This window comes from Crocodylus siamensis, chromosome 4 (genome assembly GCF_052110815.1).
Source record: "Crocodylus siamensis isolate JL-2025a chromosome 4, ASM5211081v1, whole genome shotgun sequence".
Taxonomy (NCBI): domain Eukaryota; kingdom Metazoa; phylum Chordata; order Crocodylia; family Crocodylidae; genus Crocodylus; species Crocodylus siamensis.
Genome location: NC_143398.1, coordinates 197,489,326 through 197,514,345, shown reverse-complemented (window position 1 = coordinate 197,514,345; position 25,020 = coordinate 197,489,326). Strand labels below are relative to the sequence as shown.

Genomic DNA, 25,020 nt, shown 5'->3' with positions numbered 1-25,020 from the left:
TAATCATTTATTCAACTATTCCCATATTTATAAGACTTATTTGGAAGTCTACTCATTCCATTAAATGCATGTATATGGATATATGCATGGGTTTATCAATTCACACATATGCACATATAGATATAAATGCATTATTACAGCATGTTTTGACTCATAAATGTATGCAGGTAAAGCTCATATTAGACAGAAATGGTATTGACTTATATGTTTATATCTGTATATAAAGAATAATGAGTACAGAATCTTAGATGACAGACATGGATAATATCTATTAGTTTGTCTAGTCCATCTCCATCAGTGTATGACTGTTCCCTGTTGTACATTTACTAATATTTTGATACATCTAGTTTTAATGGTACCAAAGATGCAATTTTAAATTTGACAATGTCAGTATTGGTGATGGCAATGAAATTGTTTGCATCTGCATTTGAGGAGACATTTTGTTTCCTTAGTCTTCTGTTGTAATGTCTCCTAAGAGGAGGCGGTGTTTGCCAGAAAATGGTAAGTTGGAGCAAGCCATGAAATAAAGGAAGATAGGAGATGATAAAAGAAAAGGCATCCTTAGGCTTTCAATGGATCCATAGATTATTTCTTTTGGAATAAAGTGTATTCATAATTTAGGGAATGATTCTGTAGTTAACTCAAGCACGACCTGTTCTCTCACTGTTTCAAAACCAATGAGAGTTATCACCTTCAACCACTACAAGATCAGGCCTTCACAGAATTCCTACAGACACAGAAGTATTATGAGCCATATTTTGCCTCTAGCTCTTTTTATTATCTGTTTTTATTTTACAAGCTCCCTATCATTTATTTTAGACATTGGATGAAATTAAATAAGTTTTGCTGTCAACTACGTTTGTACAAATCTGGAATAATTTCACTGAGACTGATTGAGCTACTTTCCATTTACACATCTGAGAACAGAATTTGCTCTGCTCAATCTAAAGATGTTGCTTTTAAACAATTAGGAAAGAACCAAGATATTGCACTGAAGTTGTGTCTCAAAATGGTTTCTGGCTAAATATTCTTAAGTACTGTTGAAGAAATGTCAGGAGCCTGGAAGCTGTAATATAAAGAAAAGATGGCTTTCAATTCAAATATGTCCATTACCAAAGGTTTATCCAATGCCATATTAGTTAATTGTCTAACAGTCTTGTCAGACATTAATGGAATTAAAAAACCACTAGAGCAGAACCATAGAGTACTCATAAAATTTAACTGAAAAGAGACCCATACAATTATTTATATAGATAGACTTCTAGAATATGCAGTACTTACAGGATTTTGGTTTGAAGGCATTTTAATATTGGCATTTTTAAATTGCTCTAAAATAAAGATGCTGACATGACTTTTTAAAAGGTTCTTATAGTGACTGATAGCTTCCATGTCCCCTCTCTTAGCTTTTCTTATATGCTTCAGGTCAGTGGCATAATAGCAATTATTAGTGGTAAGTACAACAGTCTCAGATGCCCCTGCTCATAGAACAACTCAATTTTTTCCAGAAATAAAGAACAAAAGTAAGAATTTCAAAAATAATTAAGTGTCTCACGACCGCAAGTCCCAGTACCTTACAATATGACTTCTGCTCCTAAGTCCCTTAGGTGATTTTTGAAAATCCTTCCTTAGGAAGTCATGATCTCCCAGTACACTGGGGCTAGTCTGATTGTGATCATTATTATACTATTAAAACAGTGCTCTGAATGCTGCTCTTTGCGTGTTTGCTTCTTTCACTTGCACGGTTTGATAGAGCCCTTGATGGACTTGTATTTTGTACTGGATGTAGGGTAGCTAGTGTCCCTAATGACTCTGCTTGGGCCTATGTTTCTCACAGATCAGGAAAAGAAGGCCTACACCAGCATCACTCGTCATTATGAATGAGCCTGCACCCCCAGGTAAGTAGCAACATGTCTTCCGAACTGCTGCACTCATATATAGGGGCAATATGTCTTTTGAAATATGATGTTACTAAAGATGTACATTCAAGGAAAAGTTAAAAAAGGTATCATTGAGCATAGAGCACTATATTTTAGATTACAAATCTTCAGTCTGTTTATAGTAAATACAGTGAATCTATAAAAATCTTGGCCCCATTGGTGTAAGTGCAAATTCCCATTGATACCAGTAGAGACAGGATTTCAGCATCTTATGAGTAAATCTCCCATGTTGCAGATGAAAGAAGGACTCCACTGAAAGAAGAATTTAGTTGCCCCAATACCCTGTGTTGCAGATGAAAAGAGGACTTAGTTGCCTTTGCGCTTTGGAGATGAGTACAGCGATTTCCTCCACAAACCCTCTCCTCCATTGCTGGGATGTTGAGGGGAATCTTTAGAGCTGAGTTAAGTTCATAGAGTTCTTGGTCTTCCAGTTCCTAGGGGGATACAAGTCTGTTATATGGAGAGCCCAGTAAAAGAAAGAAGTTTTAGATGAATGAGTCAATCTTTCATTGAAACAGCTGGTATTTGCACTCGCACATGAAAACCCTTGTAGATATTTCCTTCCCTTAGACCTCCTGCCAGAATTTTTTCTTCAGGAGTGGCTGGTTTGTAACTAATTTACATGCATGTGCATCCTTAAGGCCTCCAAAAATGTCTGGAATTTACTTTTAGGAAATCTGTGCAAAAGCACCAGAAAAAAGAAATTAAAAGAATGAATTGCAGAAAAATTTTAATACTATCAAAATTTTTAAATTTACTTAATGTAATCAAAACGATTCTGGAAAAAAAACAAAAAACCCTGCTGTGGGATGAGACTTAGCTTTCAGGATTTCCAAACAATCTCTTTCTATTCTTCTTTCAGATGGGGAATGAATCATTTACTATTAATATGCCACCTATGCAATGCAATTGAAGTTTTCTAATTAGTTTTCTCCACTGTTTAAAAGCTATTTTTTTAAAATGATTTTTTAAAGTCAGCAAGAACAGACACTCTGTGCAGTCCAGTAAGGAAGATACTCCTCTGAAAGGTGTGAATCCTAGGTTCCAGTCTCATCTGCTAGGACTGTTTATGCACTTGCATTAGACAATCATTGGCTCAAACACAGAAATAACTCTGGCAGTAAGAGACAGAACCCAGGATTGCCTCCTGAAACCCACGATAGTACTATGGCCACTAGGCCACAGAGTCATGCTTCCACTTCCTTGCTCTCATTTTGGCCCCATGAATCTTGCCTATATGGCTGCCAACTGGATCAACTTCCACAGGAGGGATAGGGTAGGTCTGATTCTACCTATGGCAGTAGTAGTAGGGAAATGTAAAATGTTGTTTTAAATCCTTGCAGGGTGACATGGGCCTAGAACGTAAGGGTGTTTAGACATGTGCTCTGCAGGGGAGGGCTTTAATTAGAATGAGCTTTAGTTAAAGTGCCCTCACTTCCATTTGCCAGCACAGAGATGCTGATGCATGAGACATCGGAATCTGCTCCAACATGCTGTAATTACAGTGCTTCAGAGCAGCCTCGCTGCACATCTGTAGGCACCCTAGGTTTCTGACATTCTGAGTAAGTGCTTTCACCGGTAGACTATTGGTCAAAATACTGGCACTGCCAGGCAGGTTTGATGCTGATGCATAAGCTTTCTTTTAGCATCAGTCATTTTTCATGTTCTGTGCTCATCTGAAGAATTGGGATTTAGGTGACGCTTAGGCACCTCCTAGCAATTTTTGGGATTGCATCAGATTTTAGACAAGAGTTAATTGCCCTGGTAACAATGTAGCATGTTTCTGAGCATAAGCAGCAGCCCAAATCCAGAGTTTTATTTCAGAGTAAAATGGAGATCCCTAATAAATCTAGGAACCTAAGTGTTTTACAGTGGCTGAACAAGATTGATTTGGATTGCTCTTTGTGCCCAAATTCCACTTGAGTCCTATCTGGACGCCTTAAAAATCAATAAGTATTCGACCCTCTATAAAGAAATCCCAAGTTTATTTTTAGATCTATTGCTTTCAGGTTCAGAGTTCTTCCTCTAAAGCACAGAGCACCTTCAATTTACACTCTGATTATAATTGAAATTTTCAGTAATTTGTAGGAATAAGCACAGAGGGTCAGACCTTGGGGATGAGATAATTGCCATGTAGTGCAGATTGTGGATGTTCAAAGACAGTATAAAGCTCACCTTGCTCAGTATTGTCACTTGTGTCCTTGGCTGGACTCCAGACTTCTCAACCAAGGGGCTGAGGTTACATTATGGGATTGTTGCAAAAAGTCATCTGCTAGCCAAGTCCTTTGCTTCTTGCCAGAACTCTGTGCTGGCACTGGGGAGAGGGTAGTGTAGAAGCCTTTCTCTTTTTGAAGGTTGTACGCTGTTACCCCCTCCCAGAGCTATACAAACAGACATAAAGACCAGAGGTTTCAGGCAGTGCAATTGAAAGGTACCCCAAAGCAACAAGAGGTCTACTGTTAGGTTCTGACCTTTGCTTAGCTTAGTGGGTCATACAATGTCAGGATTACTTGTCCTTAATTTAAAATAAAATTGCTTTGACTGTTTTTCTCCATCAAAGTTCCATCTGTACACTGAACACCGTCACATTTCCTTCCGTATATAGATTCTTAGTGCAACGTTAAACCAAAGACAGACAGAGAATAAGGACTCTCTCTGATTTACAGGAAACTTAACTGCAAACAAACTAGTTGCATGCTTATTGTCCTTTTTCCTGAAACGTTTATACTACAACCCCAAACAAATATTTTTATGACTTTTTACATTGCATTGAGTATCATTTAAGTTCTAGCTATGGCAGAAAAATGGTGTTAACCCTCTCAAATTATTTGTGCATGAGATAAATCATTTTTATAGTTCTTTTTGAAAATTCGTAGTGATTTCTGATTTCTTTCACTTATTGCTTTTTAAAACAAATCTTACAGCATTTTTAGTAAATTGTATGCGACTCTGATTTGTGCATGGATATGCATGTATTCAGATGTGTATGACTGATGTTTGCAAATGTGCAGTGGTGTTTGTATTTTAGTGTCATTTGGTATATAGAAGTGTGGGTAGATTGTAATTAGAAGCCCCTTGGAAAGAAGGAAAATATATGCATCTTAAAGGTCACCATTTCCATTGCTACTTGTATTTTTAACCTATTAGAAGTGGTTGTGAAAATGCTGGCTTATACAGATGCATTTACATCTTATAAGATGCTAAGCAAAACGTAGGGATGCTGATAATGTTCAATTCTCACAGAAGTCAGCTGTAGTTGGGGGCATTCAGTATGTCTAAGCAGTATAAAACACCTTGCCAAAGCAAACTTCAAATGCCAAGACTAGGAATAGCTTTCACTCAGAAATTATAGAGCATCCAAGAACTGTTAAAATGATTTCTCTCCAATAGTGAGTAATTAATCAGTGTATGTGCTTAGAGTTAATAAATAATAATAATGCAGTCCTAATAATAGTTAACACTTCAACAAACAGCTGTGTGAGCATCATTATCACAGTTCGATAAATGGAAAAAATGTAGGGGAGAGAGTTGAAGTCAATTATTCAAGTCACAGCAAGTTAACACGGAACTAAAACTAAACCCATTTCTCTTGAGTTTTAGTTTCTTGCCTTATCCAGTAGCCTACCACTTCCCCAGTTCAGATAAAAAGTTTAGTGCCAGGTGTACATCAAAATGTTTGAAGCTGAGAACTGAATGAGCTTCCAAATATTTGGATGTATACCAAATGTATTCACATTATCCAAAACTCCTTATTTTGAAGATGACTTTTCTGTAAGCTTTGTGATATTTGCATCTGACTGCAGCTGAAAAGTAAAGAGAGCATTTTTGTGGTATTTCTGGATGTAGCCTGAGCCAGAAATCAGAAGGGAGTAAAACTTGTCAGATCTATGTTTCAGACCTGTGTAATAATTCAATTTGAATAGTGCTCTACAAAGATCTGAGTGGGTTGTTTCCCGCCCCCCCAACCCCTGAGTCACTTCATCCCTCCTGAATGTCTACTACATATTCAGAAGCAAACAAGGAATGCATCTTCACGGATATAGTGAAAATATATGTGAAAATGGAATGGTTACTAGGGCTAAAATAATTTTTAACTAGTAACATTCTCTAACACTGTAAGAAAAGTCTACTAGGCTTTCTCAATCTTTACTTTCAAGGAGACAAAAAATGCCAGAGCAAACTAACTGATCCTGGATTTGGCTTCCACAGATTTATGCAGCATATGGGAACATGGCTTGTTGTATTTGCCCATGTACTCTGTTGCTATCATCAAATGACCATGTACAGTTTCACCAATAACTTGCTAAAGGGAAGAGTTAAATCTCAGTAACTGCACCACTTACTGCCAAACAAAATTAAAATAAAAGATCAAATAGAAACAACAGCTGTCAGCTTTGTCTGTACCTGCCCTAACAATAATTTGGTGATGCATCAAAAAGTAAGGTGTTTTTTGGTGATATCTTTTATGGCACTCACTATAGATTGGAGAGAAGCTCAACAAGCTAAACACATATTTACACTAAATATGGACATCCTCTGAGACTAAGCAAAGTTTTTGATTGTTTTGTGTTTATCTTGTGATGATATTTTTTTAAAACAACAATAGTCAGAACCTGCCCCATCTCCTGTTCACCCCTTCGCAGAACCATGGCAGTCATGACGAGGCGTTTTCTCCTGGACCATGAAACATTGTAAATGAGGAATATGTCTTTTGGAAAGCAGGGTAGATACATACCTTTACAGATGACCTAAATAAGATATGTGTACAGAGCACAAGCTTTCATGAACCCAAATTCACATCACCAGATGCTGTGAAAGAACATGCAAAAAGCAGAGTCTTTGGTATATGAAATATAAACGGCACAGAGAAAAGCTGGTAACTATGGTAAAAAGTGACTTCTGAGGGGAAAAGAATTTCAGGTCATGGCTCAGATTTAAAATAATCAATATTCACTTTCATGAGAAGACAATGCCAGCTTCTCTGTATGTACTGGCCTTGTTGTCAATCCAGTACAATAGGAAATGGCCTGTTGGTACCATCTGTCCTGCTCAGGTCACAGCATTCAGGGTGTTTGACACTACTGTGGGCATTAGAATGCTACTGGGTCCTCAAGTTGGCTATGGCAATGCAAACATAAGGATGTCTGAAATTTATTTTTATTTCCTTTTTGGAACTAATTTTTTTCCTTCCTCTTTCACATACCTGGGTTTTCCAACCCCATCCTGAGAACCTTACTCAGCACTTGAACTGAGGGCAGATGTTGCCTTCTGACTTGACTGCACTTCTTCCAAACTGCCTTCTTGTTAAGTCTCTGGTTATTATTGTTGCAAAGATGATCATAAAACATGCCAACCGATGGAACAAATAAATGACTTTTCAAAGAGCGCAAAACAATATCTCTGAGGTGTATAAACGTCATTCAGTAGATGTTAATTCAGTCTTTGTCTGCACAATGCAGAGTAGATTAGAGATATCCAGGTTAGCTTTAAATGAGCTAGCGCAAGTGCCAGAAACAGTAGTGGCAAAAGTGGCAATAAATTAGCTCATGGAGCTGCAGGCTGTTGTGGCTATTAGACTACTTCTGTAACCTGCGTGAGCTGATTCAGACCTAGCTCTTCCCTGCTTTGAACTGTGCAGTGTAGGGCTAGGGACAGACATTCAAAAAGCCAGAGCCTGAATTGATTCAACCTTTTCAGGTTAGTCTAACTTGCTTTGGTTGAACCAGTTTGTAAGTGCATAGGCATGTGGGCACATACCTGCAGTTGCTCAGACCAGGAGCCAGGGAAAATAGAGCATACCCTCGTCTCCAGGGAAGCTGTGCTGGCAGGGCATGGCCAGTGCAGGCTGAGAAGGATTATTCCCTCTTCCATCAGCAGGGACCCAAGCCAGGTCTGCCAGGCATTCCCCACTCACTGCTGCAGCAGTGGGCCAGCATGGCCCCTGAGGCAGATGGGGCAGGGAGGAGGGTTATTCTCTCCTCTACTCCAGATGCAGGAGGGAGGGGGAATAACTCCCATCTCTTCCCCCCCACCCCCCCAGCCCTGCCCAGTGGGGGCTGGCTGGTGATCAGGCTTCCTGGGCTAGCTCAGAGGTGCTGGCGGGCGCTGAGCCTGACAGCCACCACTGCCATGTCCTCTGCCCTGTGCAGCACCTGGGGCTACAGCTACACAAGCAGTTGCAGTCTGGCCAGGATAGGGGGGCTTTTTTGCCCTCCCCCTTGCCTCCAGCTACTGCTGCCAGGGCTGCACCAGGCTGCTCTGAGGAGGGGGTGGTTGGGAAGCTTCAGCCCCACAGCTTCTGCCCCACACGTGGAGCTCTGGCTCCAGTTCCTGGACACCTTGGAAGGCTTCAGTCTAGGAGCTGCAGCCAGAGCTCCATGCGCGAGGCAGAAGCTGCTGGGCTGAAGCCCCCCCACCGCCACCTCCCAGAGCAGCTCAGGAATGGGAGGGAGAGGAACTGCTTCAGGTAAGGAGAAGGTGGTTTGTCCCAGCAGAGCTGTTTTTCTCCCCTCACCTCCACCTGGGCACCTTCTGTCTTCCAAAGGCATCTGGGAGCTGGAGCTGGAGCCCCATGTGTGGGGCAGAAGCTTCCCGCCCCCATGCCACCCAGAGCAGTGCAAGGCAGAACGGCTCCCTGCTCTGGCCAGCCCACAGCTGCTGCACAGGCAGGGGGTGTGATGGTGGCAGCTGCTGGGCTTGGGGCCCACCAACACCTCTGAGCTGGCCCAGAAAGCCCACTCCCTATCCAGCCCCCACCTGGTGGGGCCAGACACCGGCCATCAGGGTCCCGGGGCCAGGGCAGAGATGGGGTTAGTCCCCCTCCCTCCAACATCCAGCAGAGGGGATAGTAAGGGGCTTATTCTGCCCTTTGGGGCAGGCAGACTCAGCTGTGGTCCCCTAGGATCAGTGGGGTAGAGGGGAGAATAACCTACCTCCCTGCCCCCTCTGCCTCACTGGCCCACTGCTGTAGCAGTGAGGGGGGAGCACCTGGCAGATCCGGCTCAAGTCCCTGCTGGTGGGACAGGGAGGCGGAATTAAACCCCACTCTAGCCAGACCCCTGACCCTCCCTGTCCCTGCTCTGGCTGGGGAGCAGACGGGCTGTTTGGCTGGAGCAGAGTCCAGCCCAGAGAGCACGCCAGGATGCTGGGGGACTCTGGTTTAAGGTAAACCAGGAAGGGGTCTGGGACAGACATTGCATAAACTAGTTTGAGCCAAATCAGTTAAGTCTGATATGACATTCAACCAGTGTTATCTCAGACTGGTTTCAGACATTTTGAAACTGGTTTATGTGCACTGAATGTCTGTTCTGTTACAGGTTGAAACCAGTTTTTGATCACTTAAACTGGTGTATGTGTAATGTCTGACCGTAGCCTACAAATCTGTGATAATTCTTGCATGGCAACATTTCATAGCTTGCCAAAATGTGTAAGAAGGCAAAAAGGATTATAAAAGTTCACACAGATTTCATAGACATTAGGGCTGGAAGGGACCTCAGAAGATCATTGAGTCCAGCTCCCCGCCCGAGGGGCAGGAAGACAGCTGGGGTCATAGGAGCCCAGCAAGATAAGCATCCGATTTACTCTTAGAGGTGTTCAATGTAGGTGCTTGAACCACCTCCGCTGGCAGACTGTTCCAGACCTTGGGGGCTCGGACAGTAAAGAAATTCTTCCTTATGCCTGAAACAGTCTTGCAGGAGTTTATAACTGTTTATAACCATTCGACCTCATCATCCCTTGGGGCGCTCTGGTGAACAAACGTTCCCCCAGATCCTGGTGGTCACCCCTGATAAACTTATAGGTGGCCATCAGATCACCCCTGAGCCTGCGCTTTTCCAGGCTAAAGAGCCCCATGGCTCTCAGCCTGTCATCGTAAGGTCGGTTCTCCTGACCTCTGATCATGCGCATGGCTCTTGTCTGGACTCTGAAGCTTCTCCACATATTCTACTCTGTGAGACTGCTTGTTCTGGTGTCATGAGCAGCTAGGCTTAGGAAAGTGCAGTTGCTTGTTTTCCTGCTCTTCAGTCAGGAAGGACCAAAGCACACCACTGCCAACAGGAAATTTTACCTGAGGAGCCCTAGAGAGAACTTCGGAGGCCGCCATAACACAAGTGGCCATAACTCAAGTGACACATTGAACATCTGCACAATGTGCTGAGAGCTTTTTCCTATTTTTGCATCCCAAATAGGTGAGTTGGTTTTGTGGTCAGAACCCAGAAGAGTATTACTGCTTGATCGTTTACACATATTTGAGCCCCGGATGGTAACTCTGAAGAGTGAGAGTCTACCCAGAGGTACCTGTATAGCATTTGCATGATAATTTTATGGTAACCCCTTTGGGTGCATCCACACAAGCAGGAATGTGCATTTGTAGCAGCTCAAATAGCAGCAACACAAATTTGTGCCAGAGATTTGTGCCTCAACACACATGCCTGATCATGCCCTTTGGTGTGGGGCAAATTGTGCCACTTGGGGAAAACTGACATGCCCAGCTCCTCCTATATCTTCAGTTTGTTCTAGGTTGGAGGAGTTTGTGGGTGGATGTAGGGTTTGCGGGAGTGAGGCTTGTGGGGGTGGTGTGGGGTTTGATGGTGGGAGGTTCATGGGGGTAGTTTGGGGGCATGAGGGGAGAACTGTTTAGGCAGGATGAGTTCCTCACCTGACCCCCTGCACTGTGCACAGTTGCCTGACACAGCTCACAGCCCCTCCCCCAAGCAGCAGCAGTGGCTGTTGGGGCACTCATGCCCGCTCCTGGCAGGGCATGGGCCTGGCCTACCCTTAGACAGGATCAGGCCACTCTTGCTGTCAGCTGGGGTCCTGACACTGCATGCAGAAGCCATGCACCCAGGGACCAGGCAGGTTCCTGCCTCCATGTGCCCTGTGTGCCATCGGGCAGGCATGGCCTGACCTGGGGTGAGGGCATGTGACTTCATCCTGTGGTGCCAGGATCCCAGGTGGCAGCTGAGCTGGCCCAGTTCTGCCCAAGGGGTTGTGGGCTGGGCCAGCATAATGTGCAGCTGCCGGGTCTGAGGTGGCACCACACCACTGGGGTCTCTGCCAGAGTGGGCACAAGCACCCCAGTGGCCACTGCTGCTGTGGCAGGAAGGCTGTACGCCATGCAGGGGGGGGCAGGGGACCCACCAATCCTCAGCAGTCCCCCTTATCCCCACACAGTCCCTCTACCCACAGTTCCCCCCCACCCCTCATTTCCCTAATTACCTGAGACAGAGCCTGGGTCCAATCTGCTGTTGCAGCCTTGCCCCACTCTTACTTGCTCCAGCATGTTTGAAGCAGTGTTCTGGGGCAACAGGGGCATGGGGCAGCCATAGAGATGCTCTGGCCAGGTACCAGAGCTTCTCCGTGGAGGACCCAGCCTCCAGTTGTCTCTGGGCACGTTCCAGGAGCATGCCTTGCCCCAGGAGCATGCCCTGCACCACTTTTTTCCACTGTGGTTTTTTATACTGGGATTTCCCAGTATCAAATTTAGAGTCTGCACTGCATTCATCCCCAGTGTGCCTTTTGTGGCATCGCAGACTGCTTTGAGGCACTGCTTGTTTGTCTGGATGCGGCCTTTGTTGGCTTTCCTCTCCAAACACTACCCCTCTCCCCTTTCTTCCCCTATCTCTCTCTCTCTCTTTCCTCCACCTCCCTTGTCTTTTATATTATAATTTCTCTCTCCTTCTAATACTCTGCTTTCTGCATGCATGGTTCAAATTAGACTTTGGCTCTTGGGGGGCTGCTCTGCAAAAAAAATTAAACTGGTTCACTGGAAAGAGGATTCCTATCAGAGACCCTCCCACCAGGTTATGATTTTCAAATCTTACAGGGGGCTCTCATCTCTTATGGAGGGGCTCAACTCCACCCTAAGCTCCACCATAATTTGTACCCTGTGTGTGTGTCCTTTCACAGCATCTGAAAGCATCGGGTCAATGAAAGCTTGTGCTTTCTCTATATATCTTATTTAGTTAATCTATAAAGGTGCACATCTACCCTGCCTCTGACTGACTTCAAACTCACACAGTTAAGTACCTCTTATAAAGACGAGAGAGACAAGAAAATGAACTACAATGTATTGATTCAGGGCTGGAGGTAGAGAGCTTATTTGTATGAATTTCCCATCCTTTCAGTGTGGTCTGGCTGTCCAGCTGTGTGTAATTACCTTTCAACAATACATGCTAGACGTATATACTAATGGGAAATAATTCTTTTTTTTCTGTAAAGAATTTCACCATTTTTTTGCTTTTCATATGAATTCCATTTTTATTTTTTGTGTTTGTGTCAAAAAATATGGGTTTTTTTGCCATAATCCCCAAAAATACAGATCTGTGGATACAGATCTATTTTTGCAAAAATTTCTAAAAGTTTAATAAGATTTAGTCTGTTGGAAAAAAAAATTGAGGGCAATGATTTGATCCGGGTTGGTAGATACCTGTTTGACCTTTTCTAGCTCTATATTTAGCAGCAAATAAGAAGCACTGAGTATTTGAAACTCCTGTTATACCATTGCTAAATTGGTTCAGTTCACTCTCTTGCTTTCCCTGTAGAATTAAGCTCATTACTGTTGCTAGTAATGCTGTTGAGTTGAAGAAAACCATAGCAAAAGCAGATATTTAGAGGGAAAAAAAATCTATTATCCTGTAAATTACATAAATGTTTATGACTAATTTATTCCAGTACAAAAGTTAATAAATAATTGATTTATTTGGTTTACCTCTAATATTCAGCTTCATCTTAGGCAAAATAAACAGCAGTAGAAAAGAAGTATTCCAGGTGTCCTGTGGCAGACAGACATCATCTGTGCTGGTATCCAGTTGTTAAGCTAATCCTGCAGTACTTACTGAGGCAAATATCCCACTGAAACCTTAATACAAACTGAAATCATGGGCCTACAATATGTGATTTAACATGATTTTCAAAAGCATTCGGTTCTGGCTGCTGTGGTCGAGGAAGCTGAAAGTGGGTAAGCCAGTAACAGCTGTTTTCAATTGCAAATTTGGACTTCTAACTCAGTAATAAAATACTCAGAAAAACAGTAAATCAATAAAAACTGTCATTAACTGTATCCTTTTTTAAGTCAGAGCAGTTGGCTTTTCTATATGCTATAAATACCATTTAAATATGTAGTTCTTGAATTAAAGGGTAACAATGTACAAAAGGATCAGCATATACGAATAGGGCAGTGAAAATGAATGACTGTCCAGCACTGCCAGTCCTGGTGCAAGTCCAATAATCAGCATACCAGCAGTAGTGCGAACATGAGTGAGTTAAGGCACTGGCAGCTGATGCTGTTTCAACTTCCATGTCTTTTAGATCAGTTGTAAACGAGGCAGCCAGCACAATGAAACTGTGAAACAGTTCAGGAAAAAAACAAAACAAGAACAAATGTGCATCAAAGTGATTTTAGAATCAAAAAGGATTATTGCACATTTAAGTATACCTTACCTTTAGCATGCTTGCACAGCTATTTCTGATAGTCATGAAATAGTCTCAGTGATAATTTTCCTCTTCACTCACCTCTGTACTGGGGGATCATGTGTAGTCCAATTATTTACCTTTAAAAGCCTTATGGTGAATTTAACTATACCTTGCAGACTGTTTCCCATATAGGCACAACTAGAAGTTTGAAAAGGGGAGTTTGGGAACAGCGATCAGTGCTGCAGTGGAGGGTGCACCCCCCACCCCCACTCCTACCAGTGTGGACAGGCCAGCAGAGCAGGAGAGGTACCAGTGACTAGGGGATGGGGGATGCCAAATACAGGAGGTGGAGGCAGAGATTCTTACCTGATCTGGAGACTTAAAAAAAAAATCCCTGGCTGCTGCTTCTGCAACTCAGTTGGGAAATCAGGTATCTGGGACTGCAAGGAACTGGAGCCACTGAGCTACATCATGCAAATGGAGGTGGGGACCATGCCACTCCAATCCCTTCTGTATCCACCCCTAGTTCAGCAGAATTCTGCAGGACAGCTCACAGAGTGAGATCCTAATTCATGTGAGTAAAGAGGACAGAATATGGTCCTTACAAAACAGCTCAGCCACACTTTCCAAAAAATTGAGGGCAGTTATACTTGAGCTGTTTTTAATACAACTCAGAGGAGAAATATTTCTACAAAGCTAATGGATTCCAAACAGAAGCAACAAAGCAAACCAGAAAAAGCTTTCCTTTTCTTAGTATCCTCAGAAATGCAGACACTCCAGAGTTATATGTTCAGGAAACACATTCCATTTGTGAGGAGAGAATGAGAATTTGGTCATGCACATTGTCTGCCAAAAGAGCTGTCACAGTCTTCATGCTTAGCTCTAGAAAGTGATAAAGGTCAGGTTTTCTAGAATGTGATTCATATTTAGGATAAATAATGCATAGTGGCTCATAAACTTAGGGTTCAGCTTAAGAGACACTGAAACAGAAGGGAGGCTGGGGATGAGCACAGTTTAAAGAGAACATTATGGCAGACAAGGTTATCTGGGTAAATCCAATATCTTTTATTAGACCAACTCAAATAGTTGGAAAAATCTTCCTTGCAAGCTTTTGGGTACAAATACCCTTCATCAGGCAGAGGATATGTCTGCAGTTGGCTACAACAGAGACCCCTGTAGGACATTTCCAAAAATATTTAAAATGTCTCCCATCAAATGACCTCAAGATTGGATTTAATCTTCAAACATATTGCATTAGATTCTCTTTTTTTTGCCATTTCTTTTGAGCAAGGTAGCAGTCAGACCTAGCCTCAGCTATGCCTGAGTTTTAGCATAAATAACTAAATATAGGTTGTGGAAAGTGGGAATAAAGATAAGACCAGGTCATCTTTGACGTTTATTACAGACTGAAGGGTGAAGTTTTCCTTCTCTGATTTGTGTCACCTTCCAGACTCTTTCTTGTCCCCCAATTCTTGATTAATTTACAATTTTTTTCTCTTTAATTTATTTTTCACAGTACCTATGTGAGATAAGATCCATTACACTTATATTATTCCTGAGATCACTAACATGTTAGTTCACATGATAAGTATTCATTGAAAAAAATTTTAGACAGTGTAGCATATGACCCCAAATGTATTTTTATATACTGTCCAAAGCTTCATGATTTACTTAAGAGCAGAATGGGAGTGGGATCCCAGATCCTTAGCTATCCTGCAGACACTTTGTCCAGCTCCAGTAGCTTCCCATTGATGATGCGTTGAAGGGGTTATGAGGAGGCGGGGTGTGTATTGTGCCCTCCTAGATTTCTGTGCCAACACCAGGGTACAGGGCGTGGGGCTGCAGCCTGGCTGGAGCCAGGGCCCAGCAGCAGTGTGGATGGCAGTGGCTGCACAGTTTTTGTGCCAACGGCAGGGCATAAGGCTGCAGCCCAGTTGGATCTGGAACCTGGCAACAGCAGGGGCAGCAGTGGCGGCAGCCCTTATGCAGCATCTACAAAGCCAGCTTCAACTGGGTCTGAGATTATGTCTCCGTAGAAGTACACTGGGATGGAGTAGAACTCATACGGTGCCTCCTATCACACCACCTTCCATGTGGCTGATGTTAGGGACATAGTGAGACTTCTTTACTGCAGATAGCCACTACAGATTAAAGCAATTTGTACAAAGCAGTCTGGCTCAGTACAAAAATAGCTTAGTGTCACCTTTGATTCCCTTCCTGAGATGTAGAGTGTGTCATTCAGTTACAGCTAATGATACAGGCAAAGCTTTTTGCTTGTAAGCTAAATATTTGAACTTTGTTATGCATAAAGTACATTTTCATTAAGAAGCAAAATGCTCTCAAATCAGCATTTGGACCTTTGTATAAGTAGGTAATTGATAAAAGAAAGAAAAAAGAAAAGCTACATATATACAAAATGTTATGGTTAATCTTTTTATTACATATCATTCCTTCTGTAAACCTTCACCTGATGATAATTACAATGACCACACATATCTTTATCAGCTCTTTCATACTGGGATCCATTCCAGACCTAGGTATCTGAGGATGGAAATAGATTTAATCTAATTTCATTTGTGTCACTTAAATGAATTGTACTTTGCAAGTTTCACAGGGCATGGTACATTTCACAGTTTATTTTCTGAGTGTTTGGGCTAAAAATGTATTTTCTTTTTTGCATTGCTAAAGTCAACCGGGTTGCTACCAAAAAGTAAACACCTAAGACTGCCAAATCAAAATTCTCTTCTGACTTTGGCTAAGCCTTCATGGATATTTTTATCCACTATTAACTCCTCTCCAATGACTAATTAACATATCATCGTCACACTTTGCATGCCATAACACACATGCATGTGCACACCTGCTTATGCACAAAACCCATGATGATGGTCAAAACAGGTTCTGACCAGTTCCCAGATCTGAAAATGGTTACATTCTATGGTGGGACAGGGCATGAAGTTTGGAATGCAAGAATATTTCTGAATCCAAATCTTGCAGCTTACTTTCAGCTCTATAGAGGATCTGACTTTAGTATGTACCATCATCGTAATACTACATGCTCTTCTTGCATACTGACTTTGGCTTTGTATATGAAGGGTGCAATATAAATGGAATTATCTGAAAAAAAGTAAAAGGAAATGGAGGCTTCCACAGGCTACAAAGCCTTCTGAAAATGCTCCTTGCTAGGTGCTGCGGTCCTGCTCTGACACCAGCTGATGTTGCTCTGCTCAGTTGGTCCATCAACACTTGCCTTCAGCCTTGTTGTGATGATAAAAATTCAGTCAAGCTCATGGTTGCTTAGTTCTTTTATGCTTGTCTTTTCATTTGGAGTTTACAGATGGACTTTTTTAACCTTTTGTTATGGCATCACCATGCTTTTATGGACAATAGGCAATCCTGGCTTCAATTGAGTAGTTTTTAAAACTATTTTTAATGAAAACATTTTGAAGGTAAAAGTACTTTAGAAGAAAAAACTTAAAGCATTACACTTAAAAATGAAACTAAATATTTTAAATAAAAAATTAGAATGTTTTGTTGTGGAAGTGTTGAAGCAAAGCATTATGATTTGTTTAGAAATGTTTCCTTTTTCTAAAATGAACAGAACCAGAAATCAGATTACAAACTGTTTAATGAATCAGAAATCAGCTTACTGTTTCACTGTGCCTAAAAACAAATTTCATCCAAAAGAAAATTTGCCCAGCAGTAATATGTATTGCTGAACTAGGTATTTAGATATCATGGCAATGAATGTAAAATGAAACCGGGATAACTAGATAATGTAGACAGATGAGAGGGGATTATGCTCAGCTTTTAGCACTGGCTTCATTGGGATCAGGTTAGGTCTGTATTGCACTTAAGTCATCAATCAGGGTAGATTCATTTTGAGCTTCCTGAGAAGCTTATATACATGTTTTCCTATACACTAATAGTAACTGAAGCTTGGCTTTGAAATAGATTGGTGGAAGCAATTTAATAAACCTGAATTAAATTCAAACAGAGACTCCAGACAGAATGTAAACCGGCTGATGATAAAATCTGTCATCAAATACATAGGACCAGATTCTCGACCATGGCTGAGTGCAGAGGGCAGCTCAGGGGCTTATGGGGAAGTGTGTGTAAAGGAGACATAATGACCTTTGTATTCCTCTGATCTTGGGTGGCTTGTGTTTGTCTGAGGCTGGTCTCTTAGTGGCAATTAGATAAACCTGAAGGTTTTATCATACTGCTGTACTAATCAAGCCTGTATCTGCAATGTTCAGGACTTCTGAGAGCTGTGTTCAGAGCTGGCAACAGCTCAAACTTTATTCCCTCACCCTTCATACTAATTATTCACAGCAGCATTTAAAATAATCTCCTTCATTTTTTTTTTATTGCAAATGGTTGCACCCTGCAGTCACTGGAATAGAATTATGATCAAGACTCCAGGAAAATTGTGTGCTGGCTCTGCATTTGTGCTTTCATTTGGAATGTCTGGAATGCACCCAAGTAATAACTGCCTTACTTCTCTGACCAAAATGTATATCTAAAAGCTGGCTAGGAAGGTTCAAGTGCTTTTTAAAAGACATGTTCTTTATGGGGCATTGTTCTCCATTCTGTCAATATATGCAGAGAAGAGGTATACAGCAGATCCCATCCCTGATCTAGACAGGTGGAGAGTCAAATCGAGCAAGAAGCTTCCCAGTATCTTTATACTTTACCTTGGCATGTAGAAGCACCTCAATAAGAATACTTCAGCATTCAGGCTCCAAAGTTCAGGAAAGGGCTGGGCTTGATGGAAGTGGTATTTCCTTTTAAACCAGGGGTTTCCAAAGTTTTGCCCCTGAAGGGCCATTTCAGAGGGACTGCCAGGCCACCTTTTGAGAACCCCTAGTTCAATTGGCCAAAAGAGAAGTACCACTGGGTGGCAGCAGGCCACATTTGTCTTGTGGGCCACCCTTTTAATATTCCTGCTTTAAACCTTGCCAAGCTCCCCTCCACATAGCCGTAGTGGGATAGTAGAATGGTATGGAAGTCAGAAAAGGAACATCCTCTCCATGGCCTCTGCTATAAGCAAATGTCTGCATATGTCATCCATTATTCTCTTTTTGTCCCTCATCTACAGTCTGGTGTGTATGTGGAAGGACTGACTGATGTATATGGAAAAATCCAGAGCTATTGTACTTAGCTTTCTCTAGTCCTTTGTAAAACCAGTCCACACACACACATATACACCTCTGACTATATATACATCTGGTCATAATATGGGGATAGTGCTCCCATGGAATTAGTTTCAATAACAAGTTATATCTTGGGTAGTATTATGCTACATCATGTGATTGGTGTTCAAACCACCTATTGATATCAATAAATATTTTTCCAGTTAATGGAATTCTTTGGATGATCCAGAAATTGATCTGGAAACAATACAGACTATAATAAATTTCAACCCATGTTTTTAAACCTTGATCTGGCCATTTTTTGATTCAGCCAGTATTTCCGTTAATAATTATCTTTTAATATGCAGTAGATACTGGAGGTGTGTGTGCTGAACGAAAGCACAATCAAAGACCGAAGCATGTTAGTGTCAGTGTGGGTAACTTAAGCATTAATACAAATAACATATTTTGTTAGAGCAAGGGAAGCAACTCATTCTACATAAACCACACTGATTGTGTTCCTGGTTGTGCTTGTACAGATGTAGGCATTTAAAAAGAAAAGCAGGGTCACTTCTGAAATATAACTTTTGCTGTCTCTTTTGTTTAGTGAGGTTAGTGGAAGTTCTGTTAAGAGTCTTCTGGAAATTACAGGCGACTTTAGTTTAAAGTTAACAAATAATCCTCTTTTCATTTCCTAAATCCATCCAGACTGGTCATGTTTGTACAGATATGAGATTATGGAGCCTCAGATGTTGACTCTTTAAACACACCCAGATGTATAATTGAGACACTGATAACTCCCTACCCTTTCTAAAACGGGGACCTCAAGCCTGACGATCATTGCTAGTAAAAACTTGCTTGATTCCGTGCTGATAAAAGTATATGATGACTTTTGCAGTGTGAATAAACCGTTGTCATAAGAACTAAGATAGCATCTGGCAACAGCTAGCTTTAAAATGGGTTCTTACTAAAGTGCTTGAGGTATTACTTAAAAAAGAAGGAAGGTGCAAAGGCTTCAGGAATAATCATAGCTCAAACCACTGGCTAAAGAAAGAGTTTTATCATTATGGTATGTATTTATTATCTTAACCCACAGCAAAATGTCACTTTCCAAAATATGCAATATGCTCCTATTAAGTTACAAGTATATTTTTCTTTTATGCTTCTATGGCCATAGTGTGTTCTGAATAGTTTGCCTTTTAAAAGATTTTTTTAGAGGTTAGCATACTGTTACAGGTCATAATAAAGAATGAAATAGTTCACAATCATGGTTATTACAGCCATAACTCCAGTACAAAGATTGCCATCAGTGGATCAATTCCAAGCTATTTTTCATCACAATTGATTCTGTCTACTATGCTGCTAGGAAATGGCTGAAGTGTATATCACAGAGACCAACTGCACAATACTTGTGTTAACAGTTTATTTTACTTGTGTTCTTCACCTCCCTTGTATTTATACCTTCAGACTATGATAAGCCATTTAAAAGGAGGTCCAGGAGAAGTAGCTGGTATGGTATTACTCTTCCTCAACAAATATGAGCACTTAATTCAGAGGAAATAACTTTCCAGTAAATTTAGCTTATTTATCTGTTTGAAAATGATCACTAATCATGCTAAGGTTTTGCAAATGATTTCAGTGTTACAATGATTTGATATAATAGGTTCATTTACTGAAGATTATTTGCATAATTTTTGTAAATCAATCTTGAGCTAAGACTTATTCACAAGTCATTATTTTCAAAAGTATTTAAAATTTGAGGTTCATGCTGGGACAAGTGTTTGCCGGTCACATAGATCTCACTGGGCATTTACAGAAGAGCTGCCGAATGATCCATAGATTTCTGGATTGTAAAGCTGGAAGGAACCTTGGAAGATCATTGGGGCCAGCCCTCTGCACCAGACAGGAAAGACAACTGTGGGGGGGGGGGCCCAGCGAGGTGACTGTCCAGTCTCCTCTTGAAGATTTCCAGGGAAGGCAATTACACCACCTCTGGAGGGAGCATATTCCACAGTCTGGACACCCTAATTGTGAAGTTTTTCCTAATGTTGAGCCTGAAATGGTCTTCCTGGAGTTTGTGGTCATTACTCCTGGTTTTCCCCTCAGGTGCCCTGGTGAACAGTTGTTGACCAAGCCCTTAATGTACTCCCCTGATTGTAGTGGTAAGCCTTCTCAGCCTTTTCTGTTTCAGGCTGAAGAGTCCTAGGTCCCTCAGCCTTTCCTCATATGGCTAGCCGTGCAAGTCTCTAATCATATGGATGGCTCTTCTCTGGACTCTCTCAAGTTTTACCATGTCTTTGTTAAAGTGCAGCCCAAAACTGGATGCAGTGCTCCAGGTGGGATCTCACCAATGCTGAATAGAGCAGAAGAATTGCTTGGTTTTGCTGAGCTCAGCAGTAAAGTTTCAATATTTATATATACAGGCCTGTAAGGCCACAGTAAACTAATAAATACTGTCGTAGGTTAGTACTTGTAAATACAACTACTATCCTGTGGTGGCATTATTTACAGCACAGCAGTGCCCATGTAGATGCTGATGGGACTGCCTGGGGCATGACAGACCTTCAGTGTAGGGCTGCTTGGTGGCTAGGCCTGCACTGAAGCACCTCGTGCCCCAGTCAGCCCCTCCACGGCCTGTTGAGCTAGGTCAGAGCAGCCCCAGGCTGGCAGGCTGACCTCCTGGGTCTTCTCTGACCCAGCTTACCATGCATTTTGTGGCTGGTTTCTCCTTTGTCACACCACTAATTGCTTGTGTGTGTGGCTGAGTTACTATTTAAGGCACAATTAACAGGTTGATAGTGTCTTAAGTGTAACATCTGCCAGGGCCTTAGAATCAGGTTTCCAGTGGAAAAATCATTTTATGTGGCTATTGACATAATAGTCTTAATAACACTGGCCTTAATTCAAGTTGTAAAATATCAGCCTTGAAGCTCACTTTACTCTTCTTTCCCTACTTTCTTCATGTGTACTCTAGAGTGCTTGTTTAAGTGCTGGTAAGGTTATGCAGACTTATTTTGAATGTGGAGTTAGTTCTAGCTCCATGCAGACTTGAAGTAATGGTTGGTGTCTTATCCTGCTGTGTCAAATACAACCCTATAATAGTAAACCTCATGACTGGCTGAGTTGTCCTTCTATGCATATCTTATCCAGTTTCAGACACCACACTATACTTTAGCTTGCTTTCCCTGGACTTGGCTTCGACATTGTCTAGTCTCAATATCTCTTTGACTGTTTCAAGGACACCTCTTATTCTTCCTTGACTTCATAGTGCCACCTTGATCTCTCGGTACACCTGGAACTTTCACAAACCACTAAACACCTTCTACTGCCTCTACTAGTATTTTTCCTTTGTCCTTTTAGGAGTTCAGTTCAGAAGAGTTTAAGAGGCTCTAATTTTCTGTAATGTAAGTCCATGAGGTACAATACTTTTCTGACTTTCACATCTACAAGAGAAATATTCTCTGAAGCTGGTCAAAATGCATCATGCCAAATAAATGTCCAGAAAATAAAGCAGATATAGGTCAGTTTATAAGCTGTTGAGACTTCCTGTCTCCAACTTTCAACCAAACTGTAGACTAATAAGGTTGGGAAATAAGATACAGTTGATCAATAGCAGCAGTCTCCCGCTGTAATTCCACTTATTTTTATTTAGGTTAATAAATTAGCCTGGGTCTTCCAAGCAGAATGAATACGAATGTCACAGTCACAATTTAGTCACTCCCTTAAAAACTTCAGAAGAAATCTCAAGGTACAACCTTCAGTTACAATTTATTATGAGTGAACATAAACAAGTAAAATATTTTATTTCCATTCCTGCATCAAATACAAATGAATGTGAAGGTTAAAATTGTCAACAAAAGGAGCTAGATTCAGCTTCCTCAGTCTTGGCCAAACCATTTTTTTTTCCTGACTCATATACATCTGTGGCATGTATGCCTCTTTTCCTGGAATGCCTCTTTCCCAGAATGCTACATTCTAATAACTGTACTTACTAGGTTACACTGGGTACATATGCTTTAGTGCACATTATACTAATCTAATATGCAGTAAAGCATCACTGCCTATATGTGTGCCACTATTAGTGAGCAGAAGATTACTGTAAAGCATTGTTGGGTAGTACCAATAGCTACAGGTACTAGGGCTATGCAAATCTTCAGTCCCTGATTCGATTCGGTGGAGATTCCACCTGATTTGGTGGCTGAACCTCTGAATCCAAATCGAATCAGGACATCTCTTAATCTCTCTGAATTGAATTGGAACGCTCTGAATGGATGCGGAGAGATTTGGAAAGATTCAGAGATTTGGACATAGACACAGCTTTAAATGCTTTTTCTACATACCTTGAGGTACCAGGCAGCTTGTGAATGCTGCGATGCTGGGGCTGATGGAGTGTCCCACAGGAGCACAGGGAGCTCCCCAGTGTGCTTGGCAGCACACCCAGAAGTGAACCAGAAGCATTTCTGGTCCACTTCTGAGTCATCTGGGGAATGCAAGGGGGTCCCCCCATGGCCAACCACTGAGCCAGGGAGAAGTGGGGGGATCCTGGCATGCTCCCTGGCAGATCTGGAAGTGGACCAAAAGCACTTCCGAGGTCACCACCGAGCATGCAGGGGCCCCGTGCACTCCTGTGAGATGCTCCATCTGCCCCAGCATTGCAGTGTTCATGAGCTGCGCTGGTACCTTGAGGTATGTAGAAAAAACATTTAAAGCTGTGTCTATGACTGAATTGCTGCTTCTCAGAATCAGCATCGAATCCTGAGATTTGGATTCAGCTGAATCGAATCTGGGACAGTGATCTGAATCAATGAATTGAACCACTGTCCCCAGTTCGGGCTGAATCTGAATTAAATACAGCCTGTTTCACACACCCTTAACAGGTACTATTCAATGGTGCTTAACACTAATGCACCTAAAAACACATGTAGATGCTGACCTGGGAACAAATTGCTCCTGGTCAGCCCAGGCAGCAAGGGGCTGCAACTACTGTTCAACTTAGCCCTGAAATCCAGGGAGCAGGGGAGCTCGCTCACTCTTGAGCTGCCTCAGACCTGGGGCCAGCTTGCCTCCCCATCCCCCGGAGTTCAGGACTAAGCCCTCAGTGCCCCCTGTCAGCCCAGGACTATCCCTAGAGCCTAGGGCTGGCACCTGGACAACTGCAGCCAGAGCCTGGAGCTCCCCCTGGCTGCTGTAGGGGGCAGAGCAGGGCAGGAGCAGCCTTGGACTAAACTCCTCCTGTTAGGCACAGTTTGCTTCTGACTTGGGCGCACATAGATGTGTGCCCGGGGCAGTTTACTGCACAGTAAATTCATGCACATTAAATGCATGTGTAGAGGCACCCAGTTACACTACACTTAATATCAGAGACTTCTATTTGTGGAATAAAATAAGATTAAATGTATGTAAAAATATTAGTATTTGGTCCATAATTGTAAAAATTTTCACAACAGAGCTCCAGGCACATAACCTGGCTAGAGCTGGGTGAACATGAAGGGAGGAGCACAGGCTGACAGAAAGAAGAATTTGGGGAAGAGGCACCAGGAAATCAGCTGATGTGCACCTGGCTAGAATACTAGCTGCAGTTGCCAAACCTCTGTAAATATCTCTCATAATAAAGAGCCAATTTAGTTTTATAAAGATAGAGTTCTCCCTAAGCCATAGCATATGAAACACTGTCCTACCTTGGATGAAATCCTGGCTTATTTCAAGTCAATGGCAAAACTTCTACTGATTTTTGTGGAAACAAGATTTAATCCTCTGTTTATAATTTTTGCTTCTCCTTCATTCCTTGTTTGTTTGAATGCTGCTGTTGCTGATGCAGGCCTTATGTTTGTGACATTATTTATGTTGACTGAGCCCCAAAGATGTTCTGAACATTGTACTGAAATCACTTTTGAAACAATAGCCACATTTCATGACTAAGACACTGTGGGTGCATTTACATGAGATGCTAACTGCACAGTAGCCTAATAACACTGCGCAGAAGCACATCACAGCACAAACAATGCTAATATGCTATCGCGCAGTATTGTTTAGGCTACTGCACAGTGGCATCACTAAAAAGGCGTTCGCTGGCACTACTGCACAGTAACTCTGGTTACAGAGCATTTATTTAGTACTTGATTATACTAGTACTAAATTAAATGTGCAGTAACCACTGCACATTAATGAATGTGTAGATGCACCCAGCATGACTATAAGACAACCTCTGAAAAACTGTATGCTTTTGTCCAGAATTCAAGATGACAGCACTCTGTCTGCACATGTGGAAAATTGTGATGGTACATCTTGATATTTAACTTTGCTGTATTGAAAATAGCAAAAAAATTCTGTCTGTAATTTAGAATTAAATATTTAAACATAGCCATAAAGCAAATCTTAAAAAAGAAGTTTATTTTCTGTGTACAGCGACACCTTGTGGGATATTCATGTATCTATTTCTTCTGTAAAACCGAAGAATTTCATGTTGGCTCAGTTGCAAACTCAGAGAGGAAGTTTATCTCTAAATTATTCCTGATGCTTTAGTGAATTGTCCTTGA

The 25,020-nt window shown here is 41.8% G+C and overlaps 1 protein-coding gene and 1 long non-coding RNA gene across 3 annotated transcripts in view; one reads left to right on the top strand and one right to left on the bottom strand.

The window, feature by feature from the left end:
• PPP1R1C (protein phosphatase 1 regulatory inhibitor subunit 1C) overlaps positions 1-25,020 on the top strand; it is a 97,259-nt gene that overhangs the window by 701 nt on the left and 71,538 nt on the right. For both annotated transcript variants that reach the window (XM_090041243.1, XM_090041242.1), the window contains exon 2: positions 1,835-1,895. In XM_090041243.1, the coding sequence (XP_089897369.1) occupies positions 1,835-1,895 (61 nt within the window). The remainder of the gene's footprint in view (positions 1-1,834; positions 1,896-25,020) is intronic.
• Positions 397-12,754, bottom strand: LOC149867396 (uncharacterized). Its single transcript, XR_016441626.1, has 3 exons — positions 12,646-12,754; positions 4,113-4,318; positions 397-2,371 (listed from the first exon to the last, which is right to left on the bottom strand). It is a non-coding gene; the product is annotated as an uncharacterized LOC149867396 (long non-coding RNA).